Below are 25167 nucleotides of genomic sequence, written 5' to 3'. Positions count from 1 at the left end.
ATACTTTGCTATGTATAGAAATAAAGAATAGGGACGTATTAGACATTCATATTATGTTCCATCTGTGGCTAGGGCTGCCTTGTAGAGAACGCTGTGGGGAACGAAGGAATTAACACATAATTAACACTTCTTAGTTCACGAAGGACATAAACACCATGTCATGGGAACGCTTAACAGAAGCTGTTCTGCCAAGAAGAGTCTACTTTGGTGCACCACAAGCCCCGTAAGAGGGCCAGGCCAGCTCAGAAGCAAGACACGCACACAAGAGCAGTATTTGTTGGGGTTACTTTTCCGCATCGCCGGTATTTTCTTCCAAGACAATCGTAACCTTCTCACGCGTCACCAGCCCTCTAACCAGCCAGCTGGAGAACGTTTCCATAGCGATCTCTGACGTCACAGAGGGCGACACGACCCCGTGACCTCCACCTGTGTTGCGCATGGCGGACAGCAGACGCTGGTGCAGGCGTTTCTCTCTCTCCTGACGCCGTCTCTCCAGGATGGTATTGAGCGTGTAGAGGAAAGGGTTGAGAGCCGAGTTGAGCGGCAGCACGAAGATGGCCACAGCCACACTCACCTCCCCAGGTAGAGACACCCCTCTGGAGGCCAGAACACCCAAGACAGAGATGGGGAACCAGCAGAGAAAGTCGGACACCACCACAGCGGTGAGGCGCCGGGCGATAGTCAGGTCCTTGGACTTTCTGGTGCTGTCGCTGGTCGAGATGGCGCTGGCTCGGATGGAAAGGTACACGAAGACCTGGCCAAGCGCAGTCAGCAGGAACAGTCCCAAGTTCATCACTATCATGATCCCGAAGCTGTATCCGTAGCCAGCAAAGTCGTTCCGCGACACAACAGGAAGCGGCACGCACATCCCAGACTGGCCGTAGAAGCGCCAGAACGCCAGAGACGGCAGGAGCGGCGCAGACGCCAGAGTGAAGCCAATCAGCCAGGCGAGGGCGGAGGCCACGTGGGCAGAGCGCGGGCTGAACCTCAGCTGGCTGAAGGGGAAGCGAAGCACGAGGAGCCTGTCCAGCGTGATGAGACAGACGACGAAGGCAGACACCTCGCTGGACGTGAGAGACAGCACCCCGGCCAGGCGACACGCCACGCTGGCTTTCCACGTCTCGTCCTCCCACACGTAGGCCCCGCGGTACCACCAGTCGGCCACGAGGATGATGGCGAGGTACACGCCCATCAGCAAGTCAGACACGCTCAGGTGAGTCACGAAGACACTGTAGCCCAGACTGCCGCCACTTTTCTGCACACAGACTCGCACCACGAAACTGGCCAGGTTGCCCAGCACAGCCACGGCAGAGAAGACGGCGGTGATGACACGAAACAGGTCCGTCTTCAGCAGACTTTCACACGACGAGATGGCATCAGGTGGAACGTGGCAGTGGTTGGGGTTGAAGCCGGCAGGGAGGACGGCCTGGCAGCACAGCTTGTAGTTGTCGGCGTGCAGTGTGTCAAGGCGGGTCAAGCCGGCCAGTAGCTCTGGTGGGAAATGCAGAAGGTCGCTGCCTCTGAGGTCCACGATACGCAGCTGGCTGAGAGGCCCGAGGCCTGGAGACTGGACCGTGTCCACTCCGCAGTTCGACGCGTTCAGAGAGTGCAGGCCGATGAAGACAGAAGTGAGATTTTTTACAAGGTCCTCGATAGCCACTCGGGACACGTCCAGAACTCTCACTGCGGGCAGCCTGACGTCAGCGGTGATGCTGAAAAGCGGGTTCCCCGACAGCACCAGGGTATGGAGGTTAGCGCTCCGGCTGAGCTGGTCACTTCTCAGCCACCCCAGGTCATTGTCACTGAGGTCAAGGACGCGCAGGTTGGCCAATATCAAGTTGTGGAGGTGGGTCAGGGAGCAGCGGGCGAGGCTGAGATAGATCAACAGACTGTTGTCGGCCAGGTCTCTAGGGGTCATCCCTGTTCCAGCAGCGTACAGGAAGCGTAACTCCGGGTACAGCTGTGCATTTAAGGGCTGAGCGCAGAAGAACTCCATCCCGTGACACACGCACTGCTCCGGACAGGTCAAGTTGCACAGCAGTTCGTCGTCACGCTGCGGACACTGGTGATGGCCGTCACAGACGTGGCTCGCGTGCAGACAGATGAGCGAGTCACGACAGCGGTAGAAACCGGGACACGTGTAGCTGTCGCAGTCGCTCTCGTCCTCACGGTCTGTACAGTCCCACACCCCGTTACAGCGCGCGTACACTGGCAGACAATAACCCTTCTCGCCGCACTGAAAGTGGCTCTCTGCACACACAGCTACTTGTGTTATGAAATAAAACATAATAGTAAAACCCCACAGCTGAAGATAAACAAGTCGCGTAAGGCGAAAATACAATATTTAGTCAAGTAGCTGCCATTTTTCAGCAAGACCGTATACTCGTAGCATCGTCAGTCCACCGCTCATGGCAAAGGCAGTGAAATTGACAAGAAGAGCGGGGTAGTAGTTGCGCTAAGAAGGATAGCACGCTTTTCTGTACCTCTCTTTGTTTTAACTTTCTGAGCGTGTTTTTAATCCAAACATATCATATCTATATGTTTTTAGAATCAGGAACCGACAAGGAATAAGATGAAAGTGTTTTTAAATTGATTTGGACAATTTAATATTGATAATAATTTTTATATATTTAATTTTCAGAGCTTGTTTTTATTCCGAATATAACATATTTATATGTTTTTGGAATGAGAAAATGATGGAGAATAAGATAAACGTAAATTTGGATCGTTAAATAAATTTTTATTTTTTTTTACAATTTTCCGATTTTTAATGACCAAAGTCATTAATTAATTTTTAAGCCACCAAGCTGAAATGCAATACCGAAGTCTGGGCTTCGTCGAAGATTACTTGACCAAAATTTCAACCAATTTGGTTGAAAAATGAGGGCGTGACAGTGCCGCCTCAACTTTCACGAAAAGCCGGATATGACGTCATCAAAGACATTTATCAAAAAAATGAAAAAAACGTATGGGGATTTCATACCCAGGAACTCTCATGTCAAATGTCATAAAGATCGGTCCAGTAGTTTAGTCTGAATCGCTCTACACACACACACAGACACACACACAAACGCACACACACACGCACACACACCACGACCCTCGTTTCGATTCCCCCTCGATGTTAAAATATTCAGTCAAAACTTGACTAAATATAAAAAAGGAACCGCAAAAATAATGACATAAAACTAAGAAAATATTCACATACACACACATGTAAACGCAAACAGGCACATACGCACGCACGCGCCCTTGCGCGCGCACACACACACACACACACACACACACACACACACACACACACACACACACACACACACACATTTGTTTACTGAAATCACCACCTGGACAGGTGTCAGCATCTTCGCCCAGATCCCCATCGTGTCGTAGAGGCCTGCTGATGACTCCTCCATATCCAGTGAAGTCTACAACAAGGGGCGGAGGACTCGTCACAAACGTCTGTTCCTCAAAGGGGTCACGGTTCACGTACACTCCGGAGCATATGTCTTCGTCATACCCAGTGACGCAATCTTCTACGAAGTCGCAGATGACATGCGTTCCCAAACACTGCGACACGTAACAGAAGAACGCGTCACCAAATTATTTGGATTACGTCACAGACTTGACACCAGATAGCATAAGTACGTATCTATACATGTTTGTCACACATTTATTTCAACTACGTCAGTAAGTGTTCACATAGAAGTCCGTTATATACCTACCCCCAAATCATGACATGTTAAACGGTTACACACTTTTGAGGGGTACTGGGCACTACCGCGAGCGTCACTACCGCGTGTAACACTACCGCGTGTAACACAATCTCGAGTGTAATACAACCGCGAGTAACAGTACCGCGTGTAATACTTCCGCATGTGTAACACTATCGCGTGTGTTATACTACCGCGGGTAGCACTACCGCGGGTAACACTTCCGCGTGTGTCTTGGATCACGAAAGAAATGTTCTCATTCTCACAAATATGTGAAAGTAAGCGAGAGGGCAAAAAAGAAATTGAGTGTGTGAACACGCGCTCAAATCAGATGACAGCCCAGAATAGGCCTAGAAGCAGTGAGTTAGTGTTCAGGCATTCCGAGTGAAGTTTGTCGATCATTTGCAGTCCAAACTTTAGCCATGGAGGTAATACAGTCTCGTTACTCCAATGACAAGATCCTCTACAACTGGCATATTTATCCCTCTGGAAATTCATCGCCGGAATCCAAAAGGAACAAAGTCTGCAGCACGGTGTTAAAATTCAAATGGAAGGAGGTCACCCTGGCCCAGCGTCAAAGAAACGTTTCTTGACCATCAACAGACGATCATCCAGTCGTACGAACGGGCTGAAAACAACGAGGACGATGATAACGATGAAAACGTCAAGGTTCGTTTCTTACGGTCAGTGGCCAGAAACATTGAATTCAATGTGTGTTGAAACAATTGTGACATTTGACACTGACACCTGAGAGAAAGAGAGAGAGCGAAAGACAGAGAAAATTTTATCTTTTTATTTTTCATTTTTATTTTTAATTCAGTATTGCTTTTAATACAAATATGTTTTGTAAATTAAAAATCCTCGAAATGTATATACATTTTGTATGTGCATGCGTGCGCGCGGGCTTGCATGCGCGTGTGTCCATCTGTCTGTCTGTCCATCTGTCTGTCTGTCCATCTGTCTGTCTGTCTGTCTGTCTGTCTCTCTCTCTCTGTCTCCCTCTGTCTCTGTCTCTCTCTGTCTCTGTCTCTCTCTGTCTCTCTCTGTCTCTCTCTCTCTCTCTCTCTCTCTCTCTCTCTCTCTCTCTCTCTCTCGTTAGTGGGACACACGCGGAAGTGTTACACGCGGTAGTGCTACCCGCGGTAGTGTTTCACACGCGATAGTGTTACACGTGGTAGTGTCACACGCGGTTGTAACGCTCGCGGTAGTGACGCATAACCACTTTTGAGTCCTGGATAGCTTACATATGTTCCCGAGGGATGATTTTCAGGTATTTCCGAGCCTCTGTCGAAGACTAGTAATCCCCGAAAATCTACCCGAAATATTTGTTTGAAAAAACTTGTTTTGACTTAAACTGTAAATGAAAACACACACACACACACACACACACACGAACACACACACACACACACACACACACACACACACACACGAACACACACACACACACACATACTCATACACACGGGCGACATCCCCCTGTCACCCCCCCCCCCCCCGGAAACCACACTCACAAAAACACACAAAATAACTTACCTTCAAGCAAACCACAGTGACTGACCTGTTTGTTCCCGCAGTCAAACAAGGCTGGGTCGCACGTGCCGAACACACAGAAATCCTCATCACTGTCGTCGCTGCAATCAGATCGGTGGTCACACACGAACGTGTACGGGATCTGCTCAAAGCCACTCCCACACTCAAAATGTACCGGAAGTGTCGTCAGTTCAGCGGAACAGACGTCATTGTAAGACTCTACAGCGCATGCGCTCTTCAGGTCACAAGCCAAGAAGGTGTGCGTGAAGTGCAAGCCAGGACAGTGATAGAAAGTCTCTCCGAAGTGAGAGTGTGAGACGTTGGGCAGCACTACCGCCGGGGGTCGTTCCCAGCTTGGCTGCAGCTCACTGTCAGTGGGGTCGACTTCGCACAGGACTCCGAGTAGCTTTTTAGCGCAGTTGCCGTAGTACCAGGCATATCCATCGCGGCTAGTTGTTAAGACCCAGTCGGCGGTGGGTAAGTTGCACATCACATAATCCTTGACCTGCGCCTTGTTGGTGATGTTGAAGAAGAGTGCCAGAGTCCCGTCGGACCAGTGCCAGGTGTGGCGATACCTGAAGGGTTAGGCCGTATTTTCGGCAAGTTTTGCAATAGTCATGACTGTACTGACCCTAGGACAGTTTCAAACCCCGCCTCGGTGTGTGTGTGTGTGTGTGTGTGTGTGTGTGTGTGTGTGTGTGTGTGTGTGTGTGTGTGTGTGTGTGTGTGTGTGTGACGGTGTGTGTGTGTGTGTGTGGTCGCTGATAGTTAGATGCCTCTTAATATGGTAGTTAGAAAATAGTCAGAACTCTTCACCTTTTTAACATACCTCACGAAACACAAGTCCGTTATCGTATCGAAGCCAAGGGTAACCCCTCATTCAACTCTTTTAGAACGTTCCATCGAAACCCGTTGTTTCTTCCGAATCCTAAGCTGTCGAAAAACGATGTTCGCCGTTTTCGCCGCCAGCCCTTCTTTTGTTTCGTTGCACGGTGAGGTTGACGGGCGATGCAGCTGAAATAAATAACTTAGCTGACCCGGCAATAATCTTACTGTTTTCATTAGGAGGTCATGTTTCATGTATGGACGAGAATCGCTCGGCTGTTGTTTTCACAAAGACAAAAATGCGAGCGAGATAACTGATTGTGACGGATTGGCTGCATACAATCAAGCATGCTAATTTTCCGGTAATTGCCGGAAATCCGGTAAAGCCGTTTTCAAAATCCGGGAAAGTCAAATTTATTCCGGTGAAGTTGAAAAATTTCCGCAAAAACGATCCGTGTGAATATCGCGCAACGCGACCGGGCGCCGGTCTCATTGAAGCCAGCGCACGCGCGTTGCCCGTCATTGGTCTTGCCGCTCTGAATCTAGAACGTTCCCGATCTAGTTCTGCGGACGTAGGCCGTCGTTTTTGGCAAAATGTTTCGCCCAGATATTGTACAGAGAAATTCGCCGGGACCATTTGATTCCGGCGTGAAGAACAAATGGAGTTGGGCTTGGCTTGAAAACACCTTCCTGCCGGAAAAAAAGAAGGCTGACACGAAGAAGAACGAATCCGGCAAAAGCGGCAAAAAGAACTGTGCCTTCTTTGACTTATGAGTGACTACTTTTCCTTGCATTTGTTTTTTTGCAGTAACCTTTTCCAATGCTTTTGTTACTTGTAAACCCTTTTCATGTGTACCTCCAAACTGGTGAAACACCACTACTGTAGTGCAGCGCACTGGTGAATACATACTAGTCTACAGTAGTGTTGTTTTCACCAGTTTGGAGGTGTGTTGAATGGTGGTGGGGGGAGGCTAAAATGGGATTTTTAACAAGATCACAACACTATTACAGCCCTGAAAATGATGCCCAGAATGCACCAGATTGCACAGATTTTAACCGTTTTTTGAAAAATGTTCCGGGGGGGCATGCCCCCGGACCCCCCTAGTTGGCTCGCCTGCTTCGCAGGCTCAGGCTTGTGGCTTCGCCACTGCGCGCTTCTTTCAGGTGAAACCATTTTTGGCCTGTAGCATGCCTGACAATGCATTATCAATTAAACAGCTAATCATAGCACGTTACACAAACTTGGCATGGCCAGCTTTTTATATTTAGTCAAGTTTTGACTAAATATTTTAACATCGAGGGGGAATCGAAACGAGGGTCGTGGTGTATGTGCGTGTGTGTGTCTGTGTGTCTGTGTGTCTGTGTGTGTGTGTGTGTGTGTGTGTGTGTAGAGCGATTCAGACTAAACTACTGGACCGATCTTTATGAAATTTGACATGAGAGTTCCTGGGTATGAAATCCCCGAACGTTTTTTTCATTTTTTTGATAAATGTCTTTGATGACGTCATATCCGGCTTTTCGTGAAAGTTGAGGCGGCACTGTCACGCCCTCATTTTTCAACCAAATTGGTTGAAATTTTGGTCAAGTAATCTTCGACGAAGCCCGGGGTTCGGTATTGCATTTCAGCTTGGTGGCTTAAAAATTAATTAATGACTTTGGTCATTAAAAATCTGAAAATTGTAAAAAAAAATAAAAATTTATAAAACGATCCAAATTTACGTTTATCTTATTCGCCATCATTTGCTGATTCCAAAAACATATACATATGTTATGTTCGGATTAAAAACAAGCTCTAAAAATTAAATATATAAAAATTATTATCAAAATTTTTTTTTCGAAATCAATTTAAAAACACTTTCATCTTATTCCTTGTCGGTTCCTGATTCCAAAAATATATAGATATGATATGTTTGGATTAAAAACACGCTCAGAAAGTTAAAACGAAGAGAGGTACAGAAAAGCGTGCTATGCAGCATAGCGTAACCACTACCCCGCTCGCGCGCTCTTCTTGTCAATTTCACTGCCTATGCCGTGAGCGGTGAGCGAGTATACGGTCTTGCTGCGTTGCATTGCGTTCAGTTTCATTCTGTGAGTTCGACAGCTACTTGACTAAATATTGTATTTTCGCCTTACGCGACTTGTTCTTTGCTCATGCCGAATGCTGTACTCCGATGTACAGTGTGTGTACACAGGGTGGTGGCGCAGTGGTACGAAATCTCAGTGCACCATTTGTCGCACTGGAGGGAATTTTAATCGGAGATTTTCAGATGTTATGCGCCAATGGCGCAGGGCGCACTAATAAACCGAACCCTGCATCTCCCAACCAGTGCAATTTCAATTTTAAGCTGAATTATAAATAACAAACTCGTCAATCAATTGTTAAGCTACCGAGCAAAAACGCGGTCGCTATAAAGCGGTCTGAACTGTTTGTAATCAGATGGAAATTACGTAATCAAACAACCTGATCGTTAAAAAGAATAACGGATGGGGATATTATTCGGAACAATTTATATCTAAAGTTGAAAAAAAAAACCACATCTGTCCTGTAGATTAACAAAAAGCGTTGTTATCTCGACTCCCCCTCGAGCCCAAGTCCCCAATAAAGCAGTCGCTTGAATATTGACCGGATTTAAAATTAGACATGCAGCTTTACAAATAAAGGCACAAAAGCATTCACAGAAAGAGAGAAAGACCAGGATGTGAAGTAAAGCAAGGAGGGAGAGGTATTATTCTTACATGAAAGGCAGGCGACGCTCCGCGCTATGAAGTCCAACATAAACAGATTCATAACGACGCAGGTGGAGAACAGCGATGACGTCACGCCATTCCTCGGGCGTGTTCAGGCTGGCCAGGTACCCGCCGTGACGTAACGCGCACATTTTAACCGCGTCATCCCACCGGAACCTTGTTGACGTCATCGGGGGAATGACGTAGTGGTAACAGCGGCCAGACAGGGTCAGAGCGCCCAAGCCACAGTGTCCGGTGTAAGGGCAGCGCATCTCATCCTCCCCTCCCACACAGTCCGTCACTAAGTTGCACGGAAAGTGTTGCTCAAAGTCAGGCCAGAACGGTACAGAACAGTTCCACTGATTGGCAAAAACATTTCTCGGCAGAGCCGACGAATTGTGAAAGGAAAACCACAGCCGAAAACCTCTGCTTTCACCCGCTGCTCCGGCGTGGAACCTAACTTCCAGCACATTAGCTCGGAAGACTTTTGGGTCTGGTATGACGTCACCTGAGAACTGCAACGTCATCTTGTCCCTCGTGACGTCACCCAGGTGGTCCCAGAGATGCAGAGTGAGCCTGTGGTCAGAGGAAGGGCCGATGTCCATGTGAGAGAAGCTGAGCATGAGGCGATGACCAGGCGGCCCGGACACAGTGAGGTTGCTGGACATAACGGGCAGGTAAGGCTGACCGCTGTCCAGTCCTGGGGTCTGGATGTAGCCTGCAGGTCAACACAGGGTTAAGCCTGCTACTACAGCCGAACCAAGCCGGGCTGGGCTCGCCGAACGTTCGGCGAATGTTACACACCGTGCCTTGTTCGGTGTACTAACTAGCGACGAATGTGTCGTTGATACCGGTCACATGATCAAGACATAACACGTGAGAAGACTCGTGACCGGTTGACAACGTTATAGCCGCCATTATTGTCTCTCTTCAAGGATGAAGATACACACATATTCCACCAATGAAAAGTCAGTTCGCCTATGGTTACAGTGACGGGCTGCAAGGTTTGCCGGGGTGAATCGGCGAACCTCGAAATTTGCAGCTGCATCCCAAAAATAGGGGTATCCCCTGATTTGATGACGTAGTGCAACGTTCGCCGAACCTATAGATCCGCTTGGTTCGGCTGTAGTTAGTAGCGGGCTTTAGCGAACACGCTGAGGACGACAACAGTGTGAGGTATGCATCTCATTGTGGTAAAGGGCAGAATATACCTGCGCAGTTTCTGCGGCACAGACGACGCACTGCCTATTATTTATGCCGCGATAGGGATTATGACGAGTACTTGGCCTGTTTTCCTTTCATGCAACGAGTAGCGGACTGGGATCATCTGCAGTGCGTCGTCGGTCCTGCTGAAGTTACATAGGTGAGCAGAGCCCCTAAATGACAACACACGCCCCTGCACTCAAAAAGGGACAAGCAAGCGCTCCTATTCAAACAGGGGCCCGTGCGTGCTAACGGTTTGTTGTGATAAATGAAAAGAGTATTTTTATGGTTTCTATACAGAAGAGCAAAGTTTCTTCAATGAATCGGATTATCATTACACCCCCGGTATAGGGGTGTGTATAGGATTCGGTCGATGTGTTTGTTTGTTTGTTTGTTTGTGTGTTTGTGTTCGCATATAGATCTCAAGAATGAACGGACCGATCGTCACCAAACTTGGTGAACAGGTTCTATACATTCCTGAGACGGTCCTTACAAAAATTGGGACCAGTCAAACACACGGTTAGGGAGTTATTGGTGGATTAAGATTCTACAAGGACTTATAGAGGGACATATTAATGGTCAAAGGGAAATAACCTTCTCAGTTGGTGGCAGTGAGAATGGTAAGGACGGGGGTGTTTTTCCTACCTCGGAGGAATTTCTTGTTTTCACTGATTTACATACTTTAATCTTGATGATGATCATGTGCAGCCAAATATAGGTGTACGCATCAACTTGTGTTTGTTTTTAACGCTGAATGTATGTTTTAAAGGCATAGAAAGCTGATGACTATTCACGCTAATTGCTTTACCCACAGCTGGAGACATGCTAAATTAAGTTCCCTGCAAGATATTGTGGTCTAGGACCCCTTAAATGTTGAGATATTTGAATTTTTATTTTGATCTAGATCGTCCTATTTATAGATTTGCCAACAGAGGTAACGTTGACGCAAGGGAAATAACTCCGCGTCTTTGTTGACATCCTCACTTTTTCAGAGGCTAGAACAAGCTGTAATGCATGTATATGGTCCGCGCATTGCGACATATCGTCATTATATGGCCTTATGATGCATTTGACATCGATTGTGGGCAAACTACACATCGTAAACACGGGAGCGAGTTAGTAAGCCTTTAAGGTAGACTAGCCGAGTTTTCTTTGACGATTTGGTACGACTACGTGTTCTTGAAAGAATCGTGTTTTTTGTTGTGGTTTTTAAATTGATGTAAAAGCTTTTGACTTGATCAATTGATTATAATGGGAAGCCAAATACCTGTACGCAGCAACACGTGTTTTGTTGTCAACACTGATTTCATGTTTTAAGGCAGAATAGCTGAGTTTCCCCTGATCATTTTATGTAGAGGTTACTTGCTGAGTCTCAGTGATTATTGAAAATAATGGTCGAAGTTAGCGGATCATGAAAAATGCGAGCTTCCGCGAGCTTTTTCATGACCGCGAACTGAGACCATTATTTTTAATTATCACTGAGACGAGGTATGTAACCTCTTTATTCCTCCTTTCTTCAGTTATTCAAAGAAAAGAGGAATTTTTGTGCGAAAGTTTGATCGAATCCTATTCACTCAACCAGTCTACCTGCGCAGGCGATTGAATAATGCGCGGTTGTATAGTTCAGGGAAAATCATTCAATTCTGTTAACACTTCTTGTCAGTTTCCCTGTTTTGGACTAAATTCAAGTACACAGTGATGTTGTTATTCTGCTGTGGCGGTAAAGGCAGATAGTGTGTGTTCTGTTCATGTTTTTGTATCGCTTAATGTTCTTTCTTCGAATGGGACTAGCAGACGAACTTTTGCACCCGTGTTCCAACGTTAAAAACTGTATGAAGTTCAGTATTCTGGGGCAAAATAGTGTATGAAACCGCTGTGATATGTTCTTTAAATTGATGAAATGTGTGCATTTGGTTGCGTGTTATCTGTTTATAAACTGAAATATTGTCGAAAACTAACCGTCGGATTGCAGTCTTTTGTTCAAGCAACTCAGTTCAGAAAATGTGGAAGGGGAACTACTCTTGTCGCTAGACAGAGTACGAGAGTTACTTGCCTTGGGAGTTTGCTTGCACTCATAACAGATCTATAAAGCGAGTTTCTCTGTGCACACTGATCGTTAGATTTGGATTAATTAGAAAACAACCAAATTCGTGGATTTTATATGGAGATTAATGTGTTCAAGTCTGTAGTTGCTAGTTTAAATGCAGTGTGTTTGTATTGTTTGGTCTGGAGATGTACATTTCGTACATTAGAGCGTTCGGAACTTTTCAATCGCTAAAGTAGTTCCCTCAAAGTCTAGCTCATCAACCTGTGAGCTATCGAGGATTCAGGCCCGTTTTGGGTAAGTGATTTTGGTTGTTGGGTAAGTTACCGAAAAATAACTAGCCCTACACGTTTACAGAGAGAAAGAAGCAGAGGGGGGAATAATTTCTGTTCACTCTCCTTACTCAGTTACTGATGTAAGCCTACATACTTCTTACTATATCATGTTAAGGCAAATGGTAGTATCTGCTCTCCTCATATAAGTAGCCTATGTCCAATGTACACATGTAAAAGTGAGTGTGCGTGTGTTTGTGTGTGTGTGTGTGTGTGTGGGGGGGGATGATCCCTATACATTATTTTTTTTTTAAACAATGACATAGTCAGCCCCCTCTTGTAATATTATAGAATAAGAGCCGCAGGCCCCATATATCCTTAGCGGATTATGATTTTATTCAGTTATTCTGCAGAAAAGACAAATGCTGGAGAAAAACCGTTCTTTTCTGCAGTATTTCTGCATAATGTCATCTTTCGCCGAAGCAGCGTTTTTTTCTGCAGCAAAACATTTTACTGCAGTAAAATTGAAATCAAGAATGCTGCAGTAAAACGGTGATGTTTTACTGCAGAAAACCTGTTTACATTTTTTTCTGCAGCATTTTGTACTGGCTCTTGGTGGATTATGACATTATTCATTTATTCTGGAGAAAAACCGAAATGCTGGAGAAAAACTGTCTTTTCTGCAGCATTTCTGCATAATGTCATCTTTCACCGAAGCAACGTTTTTTTACTGCAGTAGAACAGTTTTTCTGAAGCATAATGTTTACTTGGTTTTCTGCAGCATTATTGCGATTAACTTTTTCTTCAGAATAGTCTGTGACAGTTTTTCTGGAGAAAAACGAACGACCTTGTAAAGTAGCGTTTGTATTCGTCGCCCCCTGGGATAGTATAATAGTTTGTAATTATTGGTAATTCTGGATGAGTCCATCTCTCGACAGAGGGGGGCTCGCGTGCTCCAACAGTATAATGAGCCAGTACAAAATGCTGCAGAAAAAGTGTAAAAAGGTTTTCTGCAGTAAAACAACAGCACCGTTTTACTGCAGCATTTTGATTTCAATTTTACTTCAGTAAAATGTTTTGCCCCAGAAAAACCCGTTGCTTTGGCGAAAGATGACATTATGCAGAAATGCTGCAGAAAAGACAGTTTTTCTCCAGCATTTCTGTTTTTCTGCAGAATAACTGAATAATGCCAAAATGCTGAAGAAAAAGTGTAAACAGTTTTTCTCCAGTAAAACAACATCACCGTTTTACTGCAGCATTCTTGATTTCAATTTTACTGCAGTAAAACTGTTTTACTGCAGAAAAAAACGTTGCTCTCGCGAAAGATGACATTATGCAGAAATGCTGCAGAAACAAAAAGTTTTTCTCCAGCATTTCTGTTTTTCTGCAGAATAACTGAATAAAGTCATAATCCGCTAAGGATACCCATACTCCATGTCTTGTTGTTTCATTGCTTTCTTGTTGATGTCTTTTCCCCGTGATTTTCTGTTTTGCCATACAACCTGTGTTTCTTGTATCTATTATCTTTTTTTTCTGATATTACTGATGAATTCTGCTTCTTCACGCGAGAGAGACTTTGCTATGTACAGACTTCTGCACCACCCAAATGCTGGCTGATCTAAACCGATTGTCATTTCAAGGTCATGTTACTTAAAGACAGGATACCGAAGGCGCCATTTTGGACAGTTTTCTGACGATTTGGACCTTAAAAGGTAATTAGGAAACACCTGCAATGATTTGCTCAAAACTGCTCCGAAAGTATGCCAAATAACTCAATGAATTTTATTCAGGGAACGGTTTGCTTCGCCCAGCTCTCCTGTCAGGAGTCCGGACTTCCGGTCGTCATCATTATTTATTTAGTTTTCAAAGACACCCATTCGTCAATGCAGATTAAGACCGTTGGGTTGAGGAAGTCAAACCTACAGTCTAGCTTACTCTTGCAAATTCCGTGCCATACAGGGCTAAAACGCTTCGCATAACAGAAAAACAAACACAATGTCAGTTGGAGAATAGTACGGTCTGCAATGACTACCAAACACAGCATTCAGATTTGAAAAATAAAACGCCGCTCAAACACTTATTCTTAGACCTTCCTCGTGTGTATTTTCATAGATATTCAACTCCTAAAACGAACTCTGTAGCCTGTCGGCTCGACGAGCCTGTAGAGAAAGTAATGAGAACACCACATGAATTTCTTATATTTTTTTTTTTAAAGATTTTAATGATGATTTTTTGAATAATCCATCTCCCCACTTTCTAAATTTAATACAAAATAATAGTTTGCACCAGCTTGTTACTAGGCCTACACGTGTTCCAGAAACAAAGTCCTCATGCATTGATCTGGTTCTAACGGGCGCCGTGGCCTAGTGGATAAGACATCGGTCTACTGATCGGAAGGTCGTGAGTTCAACTCCCGGCCGCGGCCGCCTGGTGGGTTAAGGGTGGAGATTTGTCCGATCTCATAGGTCAACTTATGTACATACCTGGCAGTGTCTTATCCCCCTTCGTGTGTACACGCAAGCACAAGACCAAGTGCGCACGGAAAAGATCATGTAATCCATGCCAGAGTTCGGTGGGTTATAGAAACACGAAAATACCCAGCATGCTTACCCCCGAAGTCGGCGTATGCTGCCTTAATGGCGGGGTAAAAACGGCCATACACGTAAACATCCACTCGTGCAAAAAACATGAGTGAACGTGGGAGTTTCAGCCCATGAACAAAGAAAAAGAAGAAGATCTGGTTCTGACTTCGAGTATAAATTTAATTATTAAAGTTTAAGTGTTACCATTCTATGCCATGTGGAAATATACCGCCACGGAGACCTAAAAGGATTCCGTAAGGACTATTCATATACTGTTCAAAAAAAGAAACGCATAGTTGCTACTTGCCAAATTTGTTTTATTTTTCGAAAAAATTAACAGAAAATCCAATATTTAGATTATTTGTTTGAAATTTGGTATGGACACAGTTGAATGCACACACAGTTCATTTGCATCTTCAAATCAATCAGTCAATCAATACGATTGGGTGCCGAGGCTGTCAAGTCAGTAGGGGGTGTGACTGCCTTGAGCAGCAACAACTGCCCGGCACCTTCTGGGCATGGACTGGATCAGATGCCGGATATCTTGCTGTGGGATGGTGTCCCACTCCTCCTGAAGTGCCTGCAATAGATCGCGGTGATTTGCCGGCGCTTCTTCTCGCCTGCGCACACGTCTGTCCAATTCATCCCAGAGGTGTTCTATCGGGTTCATGTCTGGCGACATGGATGGCCAGGGAAGCACCTGGACATGGTGGTCGGTGAGGAACTGGGTGGTGAGTCGTGCTGTGTGCGGGCGAGCGTTGTCCTGCTGGAATATGGCATCCTGGTCAGCCAGAAGAGGAAGGGCGTGTGGGCGCAGAATTTCCTCCACGTATCGCTGGGCAGTTATGCGCCCTTGGACGTGCACCAGGGTGCTCCTTCCAGCGGTATTGATCGCCCCCCACACCATGACGCCTCCACCACCATGAACGGGTGCCTCATCCACACAGTTGGGCGCGTAACGTTCGTTTACTCTCCGGTAGACCCTCCTCCGACCATCATGTCGCTGGAGCAGGAAGTAGGACTCGTCGCTCAACCACACGTGTTTCCAGTGATTCCGGACGGTCCAGCGAAGGTGCTGGTTGCCCCACTGCACTCGGTTCTGGCGATGGCGGCGGGTGAGGACAGCTCCTCTGTGAGGTCTGCGAGCTCTCAAACCAGCTTCATGCAGGCGGTTCCGCACGGTCTGGTCCGATAATCGGTGTGGCCCGGGGAGAGCCTGGACAGAAGATGAGGCCGACAGGAAACGATTCCGGAGGTGGCGGAGCCGTATGAAGCGGTCGTGAGCAGCAGTTGTCGCCCTTGGTCTTCCCGCTCGTGGCAAGTCGGCAACGGAGCCAGTGGCTTGAAACCTGACCCACAGTCTACTGAAATAAGATGGTGCTCTGGGACACGTGGAAGTGCCTGGCGATTGCACTTTGACTTTGGCCTGCTTGTAAACGACCCAATGCAATTTGGCGGTCTTCTCTGCTTAATCGGGCCATCTTTCGTCGCTGAATTGTCGTCTGATTTCTTTGTGGCGAACAATCCGCTTTTATGGGTTTTGGAAGACATGGTGAGAGCTCAATATTCCCCGAGTTTCACGAGATTACACTGAAGCATGACGAGTGGTCATGCCAAATGAGCAATTTTGACATTGTAGCCACTGATAACGCATGCGTCACGTGCAGAGCTCACTTGTGGCAATGGACGAAAGGTCGACGACCAGATAAACATTTTCTGCAGTTTGGTGGATATCCTTGTAGCCATATAACTAAATTAACCAAATATTACAAGCTATGCGTTTCTTTTTTTGAACAGTATAGTTATTCCAAGCTAGATGTTGATAAATATGTGTTTCAAACAAAATTGATTTTTTAAATGCGTCCATCAACGAAGCTGCTGCCTTGTTTTCTGAACATGTATTAAGTGTTTTAAAAATATGAATGCCTCTAAAAATAATACCAGTCCGTGAAGATGATGCCCCATGAATGACTGAACATATTTTACGATTTACAACGAAACGTAAAAAACAGTATTCATCAAGTTGCCAAACGCTTGAATACCCCTGAACAGAGAGCCTTATTCTGTCTGACTAGAAATCAGTATGTAGATGAAATTCGTAAAAGAAAAAGAGATTTTGTTTGGACTGGATCAGGGCGTGACATTGCCGCCTCAACTTTCACAAAAAGTTAGAATTACGTCATCAAATATATTTATCCAAACAAAATAAATATAAAGAAGCGTCCTGGGATATCATCCGCAGGAACTCGCAAGTAAAGTGTCATGAAGATCGGCCCAGTAGTTTTCTCGGAATCGTTCTATACACACACACACACAAACGGACACACACACACAAAACACACACACACACACACACACACTCACACACACACGCACACACACACACACGCACGCACGCACACACACACACACACACACACACACACACGCACGCGCACACACACACAGACACACACACCGTGCACACACACACACACACACACACACACACTAACACACACACGGACACACACACGGACACACACACACACACACACACACACACACACACACACACACACACACACACACACACATACACACACACACACACACACACACACACACACACACACACACATAAACTACACCCTCGTCTCGATTCCCAGTCTACGTTAAAACATGAGTCAAAACTTGTCTGAATGTAAACAAAATAAAAAAAATCAAAATAAATGTTAAACTTGAGCCGTTGGGGTTTCAAAGGGGTTTACAGGTGTCGAAATAAGTTGCCTATCAAAAAACTGCTTCTATCATGTGGAGTTTCTTACCTTTTCGCTGCGTTACTTGAACCTTTTGCAGCCCAGGCAGTAAGGACCTGGAAATGGCGGTGAAAGTGATCATGAAAGAAAACGGCACGTTCCACCTTCTCTGAATGACACGGAACCCCAAGCAGCGGGTCATGGTGTATATCGTAGGCACTGGCTGTAGCCATATATCACTGACAAGTATGTGGTCACCGGGGCATGTCTCAAGAATCCTTACCCAGTCGCTGTCGATGCTGTTGATGATCAGCTCTGAACTGCTACACCACGCGCTGACGTCACCAAAGACCAAGCGAGCGATCGTGTCCGGGGGGAGAGCGACCTCAAGCGCGCACATTTTGGAGAGCAACTTGTCACTACCTGCATCCTGTGTGGAGTTTGTGCTGTTACGCCTCGTAGCGTTGTACTGGTAAGCAACTACGCCGCTGGAAGCGTAGAACAAGTGGTAACGGAGAGTACTGTCGAAACAATCGCTGACGTTTTGTGACGTGAAGACTAGGGGATCGTATGAAAAGTCTCCGTCTTCAACAGAGCATGCTTTAGCAGAACTCCACACTGACGTCATAAGCATGACACGCAGCAGTGACGTCAGTGTGACATCACTGAACACTGTGCGGGTGAACACCGTGCTGCTGAGCACTGTGCGGATCATTGCGCAAAAGGCGTGTCGCTGTTTCTGCCTCTGATACTGAACTGGTTCGAATTAAGGTAGATGATTTCCTTCTTCTGCAATCTCGAGCCAATACGTCATGTACACAGGCACAGTGCATTAACTGAATCGGAAGAGTTCTTCGAAAATAATGAGCGGGTATTCATTATATATGTCACGGTAGAGACGAAGATCTGGTAGAAAGGCCGTTTCTACCGGTAGAGACGAGGATCGTCGTTTCTACCGGTGGAAACGACGATCCTCGTTTCTACCAGTAGAAACGACGTTTCTACCAGTAGAGACGACGATGGTAGAAACGAAGAAATAATACACAAGAGTTTTTAAAACAGATGGTTGCGAGTTGAAAGCGAGAGAAACTTTGATCTTGTCATCAGTAAAACCGCTGGTAACATTTTGTAGAGCAGGGTAGCCTACTCAATCAATCAATCAATGAGTCTTATATCGCGCATATTCCGTGGGTACAGTTCTAGGCGCTCTGCAGTGATGCCGTGTGAGATGAAATTTTATACGGCCAGTAGATTGCAGCCATGTCGGCGCATATTTACCTTTCACGGCCTTATTCCAAGTCACACGGGTATTGGTAGACAATTATTAACTGTGCCTAAGCAATTTTGCCAGGAAAGACCCTTTTGTCAATCGTGGGATCTTTAACGTGCACACCCAATGTAGTATACACAATGTAGTATACTGCTGCTCGCTTGCACTTGCATTTAGCGGTGTTACATTGGGTCTTCCTTGCACACTACGGGCACACTTGCTTTTTTGCAATACAATATGATTTGGCCACCGATTCTCTGCAGTTTGAAGTGCCATTCCCACACTTCTCGCCCTTATCCAACAGCAAGGCTCATATAGCCTGTGTGTACTTGTCTTGTGTTATCGTAAACGAGTCTCTTTTTGTTGAATCAATGTGAAGCCTTAACAATTTGTGACCCTCCACCACGAAATGAGTCGCATGTCACCTCACGCGGTTCTGCGCTAGGCATAATATAAGTCCGGGGGGTGTCTAGTTACAGTGTGAGGGTCACCATAGTCGCAGGCTTATAACTCGAAAAGTGTTCGCTCTTTTCTAAAACGGTTTTCACCACTGGATAGAGAATAAAAAACTCTTTAAGATAATGTAAAAATATGAAAATCATGAAAAGGTGACATGCGACTCATTCCGTGGTGGAGGGTCACATTTGTAGAACTCTTCTTTTTGTTCCATTGTCAATAATCTTTAGCAAATAGCAAAATAGCTGGCTATAAGAATATTGAAGGTCTGTGGAATACTGTTTTCGGAAGTCAAACTAACAGAGATATTTCACGAATTGTGTTCACTCTGAAGGAAAAAAAAGTTGTGATTGCTGTCTTCGTCTGGTCGGTGAAGGCAGTTGTAGTAGCTAGTGGGTGAACAATATTTGCTGACATTCTCAATACATTTCCCACAAATGCACGTGCTCTGTAAACAACGTTAAAAATGAGTTCATTCCGGTAAGATAGAATTGTGTTCATAATTGACAAAATCACCTACATTGCACACACACACACAAACGTTTTATTCCGATCGTCGTTTCTACCGGTAGAAACTCCGATCGTCGTCTCTACTGGTAGAAACGTCGTTTCTACCGGTAGAAACGAGGATCGTCGTTTCTACCGGTAGAAACGACGATCCTCGTCTCTACCGGTAGAAACGACGTTTCTACCAGATCTTCGTCTCTACCGTGACATATACATAAAACGTAATACGTTAGGTATATCGCGTTAAATGTGAAGGGAAACTCGTGGCCCAAAAAAACCAAACCTTTTTAATTTGAACTTACTTCAAGACCCACACAGCTTAGTGTCGGGAATCGTTACAACACGCACAAGGAGTACAATAAAGTTAGTGTTTGAAGCCCCAGTTACTCACATTTTAAAATGCTTTGTCTCACGCTTTCCTTCTTTGGCCTTACAAAAAGCAAACGTGTGCAAGACTGCATGTTACACGCCCATCCAAATGCCCCAAAACGCACACATGGCTTTCATTTCTCCCGCTGTTATCGTTTCTGACGTCACGGCTTCGTTATAGACAATCAAGGTAATCCCGTGTGAACGAAAACGTCTGTCACACGACCAAGTCTGAATGGCAGGTAATGTTACATTCCATTATACATGTTCCCTGATTCGGTTTTCTCTTGTCCTACGTGTATGCACCCGACAAAAGCAAATCTTAAAAATCCCATTTGCTAGACTGCATACATGAATAATTAAACAGGCTCCGTCTGCTAAGATTAATTCCGTATTCACTCATTTTATTAATTAGGATAGCTGTGGACCATTTTCCAGTCAATCATCGTGCATCCAAACCACATTACAGCGAATGTCCCCTGCACCCCTTGGCTAGCTAGCTACCTTACAGCGAATGTCCCTTGCACCCCTTGGCTAGCTAGCTACCTTGTGTTTCTCAACTACAAATCCTCACAAAGGATAACGATAAGGATAAGATTTCATAAAAAGTCCTGTGAGGTTATACCCTCAAGGAAATTCGGGCTGCTTTCTCACTGGGGAAAGCGGGCTACCACACAGTATACGGCGCTACCCATTTTATTTTATTTTTCCTGTATACGTGTACTCCAGGTTTCCAAGCCCAGAGACTTTCGCAGTGAACTTGGGTTCTTTATCGTGCACATGTATACACACGGGGGTGTTCGGACACCGAGGAGAGTCTGCACAAAGAGGACTCTTGTAAATAAATACCTCGCCGAACGTAGAGATCGGACCCACGCCGAGAGCAACAACTGATTTTCACTGAGCTATTTCCCCGCCCCCAAACAGTCATAGATTGCAAGCATCTTTGAAAACAAGTAAATAAGAATTGTATGTAAATAGAGAAACAGTAACGAGAGGGAAAGTTATTGGTTAACCATCAACCATTAACCCTATCGTTAATTAGGCAGTCACAACGGGTGCATAAAATCTGCCTGGTGTAGGGGGTCATGCGTTTATAGACTCCTGTGATAGATTTATGTCTTACGTAAAATACCTAAATTGCCCACGTGAATAATTAGCAGCATTTATTTTCGCCAGCTTTTATGGAGTGGCTTAGATTATTGTTTGCAAAAAAAGTGAGAGTAAGGTGCGTGACATTATTGTTAATGATGTAAGGCAGTATGTATGTGTGTGTGTGTGTGTGTGTGTGTGTGTGTGTGTGTGTGTGTGCGTGTGTGTGTGTGTGTGTGTGTGTTCTTGTGTGTGTGTGTGTGTCGGTGTTTGTGTGTGTGTGTGTGTCTGTGTGCCTGTGTGTATATATATATATATATATGTGTGTGTGTCCGTGCATGTGTGTTTACATAATTATGGTTCCAGAGGGTTTTATTGACATTATTGGTAATGATTTAAGGCATTATGTGCATGTATGTGTACGTGTGTGTGTGTGTGTGTGTGTGTGTGTGTGTGTGTGTGTGTGTGTGTGTGTGCGTGTAAGTGTATGTGTGTTTGTGTATGTGTGTGTGTGTGTGTGTGTGTGTATGTGCGTGTGCGTGCGTGTGTGTGCGTGCATTCTGGTGTGTGTGTGTGTGTCGGTGTGTCAGTGTGTGCGTGTGTGTGTGTGTGTGTGTGTGTGTGTTTGTGCCGGCGTGCTTGCGTGTGCGCGTGCGTGCGCGCGTGTGTGTGTGCGTACGTGTGTGCGTGCATTCTGATGTGTGTGTGTGTGTGTGTGTGTTCGTGTGTGTTTGTGTGTGTGTATGTCTGTCTGCCTGTGTCTGTGTCTGTGTCTGTGCAACTGTGTTACTTAATTACGGCTCTAAAACAATTCTAGGTTTTTGACTCCGTTAATAAAAGTCAATGAAACTTGGTATAATTTGTCAAACTGATGACTGCCTGAGTCATGACTGAAAGCCCTAGGGGCACCTTGCACCTGGACGTGACAAGATCAGCAACGTTAAAGGCAGAGTAAGCCTCCCGTAAACCATCACAGATACGGTCAGGCTTTTACACACAGTACAAACACCCTTTCATTTAAACACTCACCAATTGAGAACATCCTAGGTGCCCTCCGTAAAGAGCGAACAATTTTCAAAGAATTTATTTTTGCGTGGTTTATCTTACCCCTGAGCCATCGTGAACCCGTGTTATCCAGTTTTCCCTTTTCACAATGCAGTCGTCATAGTTAGTCATTTGAATGCGACTCGACGTGAGCTTATCTACAATAGCACGTTTTTTTATGCACGAAACAACGGCTGTGGTTCACAAGAACTCTAGCGATGGCTTTTGACTGTTGAGAGGAACGGCGATTTCACTGATAAACCGGCCGTCGTCTGCTACGACCCTTGCGTGACCCTGCTTCCGGGCTTTTCTTTTTTTAAACTTTCACAACTTCAAATTGTTCTGATCTTGTCTTGATGAAAAACGAATTCTTTTATGATTAAAGAATGTTTGTGTAACAAGCTGTCAATTTAGTTACTGAGATTTTAAAAGTTAGGTCTAGCGCAAAAACGAGGCGCCGTTGTTGTTAACGGAACAAGTCTACGAAAATAAATTCTTGGAAAATGTCTCACGCTCGACAGAAAGCAGCCAGGATGTTCCCGTTCGGTGAGCGTTCAAATGGAAGTATGCTTGTACTGTATTTAGACGCTCGGGGAGCTCTGTGATGGTTTACGGGAGGCTTACTGTGCCTTTAAGTACCAGCGGTACCCATATGATACAAGGTGGGAGATGACGGCAGCTGGCCACAGTAGCTGAGGTGATGGGGTCCCAAGGGAATTATCTGTTCAGTCAACCAATTTGGTTGAATAATGAGGGCGTGACAGTGCTGCCTCAACTTTCACAAAAAGCCGGATATGACGTCATCAAGAAAAAATTTGTCTTGGGATATTATACCCACGAACTCTCATGTGAAATTTCATGAAGATTGGTTCGGTAGTTTTCTCTGAGTCGCTCTACACACACACACACACACACATACACACATGTATACACCACGACCCTCGTCTCGATTCCCCCCTCTATGGCTAGAGGAGACCTGAAATAGGCTAGGGACCGGGCTAGGTCGTCTTGGGCATAGACCAAATAGCCTGGACCGCCAACTCGTCACCTGACCCTTCGAGGTTACAACTCTCGACTTTCTATACACACACACACAGTTTTCGCGAGGAACAGGGTTGAGCTACGGTAGGGTCACTGCGCATGTCTGGTTTTTTTCTTCGCGGAAACGCTGTTGGGTTGTGTCCAGTCGCGTCCCTTGCAACAAGATGGCGACAAGCGCGTTACGGATTTACTGTTGTGGAGAGTTGATGGACGACGATGATGAACAAGCAGTACTGTTTTATTGTTGATGTGAATGTAATGCCAAAAACATCGAACTATCGATTCGAACGTCAATGAAGAAGTGAGCGTGAAAATCGAGCGCAAAACAGCCGGGTAAAAGTTCAGGGCGCTAAAGTACATTTGAGCCGAAATCGCACCCAAACTCCTGTTGACCTCATTTCTTCCCAAAATAAACATCACTGCTAAAATAAAATGCATTAAAACCAAGACAGTATCCAACCCAGTATCCTTAATTTTTGAAAGGCTAAGTGATTTACAACAAATGTCTTCTCACAATCCGTAACTTTGTCAAAAAATATTTGCAGAAGTTTCTCACCTCGCCTTGGCAGCCATCTTGGAACTGGAGAGACCCTACGCAGGAAGCAAGGTTGAAAGTTGGTTAACCGGTGACGTCACTCCAGTCGTACCGGACCGAGTTTTTGCGACCTCCGGTTCGACTCGAGTCACCTTAGTTGACGCTAAAACTCGCTCAGGGGCGCGTCGCGTCCGGTTTGAAAGGCCAGCGATTGGAAGACAGTGAAAAGAAAGCACGCTCCAGTTATTTGTGACAATGGGAGGTGACAATGAACTGGATTTTCCAAAACTCCAAACTAAACTTAACAAAACTCATCGAAAAACATGTTCCATATGCACTTTTGCTGAGTTTATTTTAGCATTTTCAGAACTTACCTCGGCAACTTCGTCCATGTTTACAATCGACACCGGATATCACGTCCCACTGATTTCTGAAAGGCCATGTAAGCGTAGGTTCCTAAATGCGAGAGGCGCTACCTCGTAATAGAGAGAAAGAGCGGAGAGAGAGCTAGTTGGCGGTCAAGAATAAATGGTCTATGTCTTTGGTCAGTGCTGTAAATGGTTGCCTTTCGGGCTCTTTGCTGATGGGACACAGGGGCTTATTATTTGTGCATGCATGAGTGTATTATTTTGTGTTTCCAAGGCCTGAGACGTTCGCTGTGACCTTGGGATCTTCAGTTATCGTTTGTAATATGCGAAACTACAAGATTGAAAATGCAGGGTTATTTGCGAGTGTCTTTGTCGTGGAGTCGGTGGTTTGGTGTGTGGTGTGTATGTATGTGTGTGGGCGGGTGGGGGGGGGGGGTCCAGGAGGGGTGTCAGAGAGAGAGAGAGATAGAAAGAGAGAGAGAGAGATAGAGAGAGAGATATATAGAAAGAGATATATATATATATATATATATAGAGAGAGAGAGAGAGAGAGAGAGAGAGAGAGAGAGAGAGAGAGAGAGAGAGAGAGAGAGAGAGAGAGAGAGCAGAAGATCTGTCGAAGGGGAACAACTGACATACAACTCCAGCAAGTAAGCAGTTGAGCCAAGTAGTTGCTTCCCCTCAATCAGCAATGCAAATTTGCAGTGATCTTCTCTGCCTCTGGCTGTGTCCGCTCACCTTTTGCCACAAAACTGAAGTTCCCGAAATAGACGATCTTCAAAAAGACAGTCAAAGAGTTGCGCCCCTAAAAAAAACTGTGACAAGCATTACCACTGATCAGCGAAGGTGAG

The 25167-nt window shown here is 45.4% G+C and overlaps 1 protein-coding gene across 1 annotated transcript; it reads right to left on the bottom strand.

Moving 5' to 3' along the window:
* Positions 1-18349, bottom strand: LOC138946140 (G-protein coupled receptor GRL101-like). Its single transcript, XM_070317647.1, has 5 exons — positions 17704-18349; positions 8805-9513; positions 5272-5818; positions 3345-3567; positions 1-2250 (listed from the first exon to the last, which is right to left on the bottom strand). The coding sequence occupies exons 1-5, from the start codon at positions 18347-18349 to the stop codon at positions 284-286; spliced, it is 4092 nt and encodes a 1363-aa protein (XP_070173748.1). The 3' UTR covers positions 1-283.
* Between the last annotated feature and the right edge of the window lie 6818 nt (positions 18350-25167).

The sequence above is a fragment of the Littorina saxatilis genome, linkage group LG13, assembly GCF_037325665.1.
Source record: "Littorina saxatilis isolate snail1 linkage group LG13, US_GU_Lsax_2.0, whole genome shotgun sequence".
NCBI lineage: Eukaryota > Metazoa > Mollusca > Gastropoda > Littorinimorpha > Littorinidae > Littorina > Littorina saxatilis.
The sequence above is the reverse complement of the archived record's forward strand: the minus strand, read 5'-3'. Positions and strand labels throughout refer to the sequence as shown.

Bases quoted from the DNA above. Each gene is read 5' to 3' on its own strand.
- LOC138946140 (XM_070317647.1), bottom strand. From the start codon at position 18,349: ATGATCCGCACAGTGCTCAGCAGCACGGTGTTCACCCGCACAGTGTTC. The intron at 5,819-8,804 runs GTAAGAATAATA...CTAACCCTTCAG, and splicing joins GAGCGTCGCCTGCCTTTCAT to GTATCGCCACACCTGGCACT. The intron at 3,568-5,271 runs GTCAGTCACTGT...TACGTGTCGCAG, and splicing joins TTGACTGCGGGAACAAACAG to TGTTTGGGAACGCATGTCAT.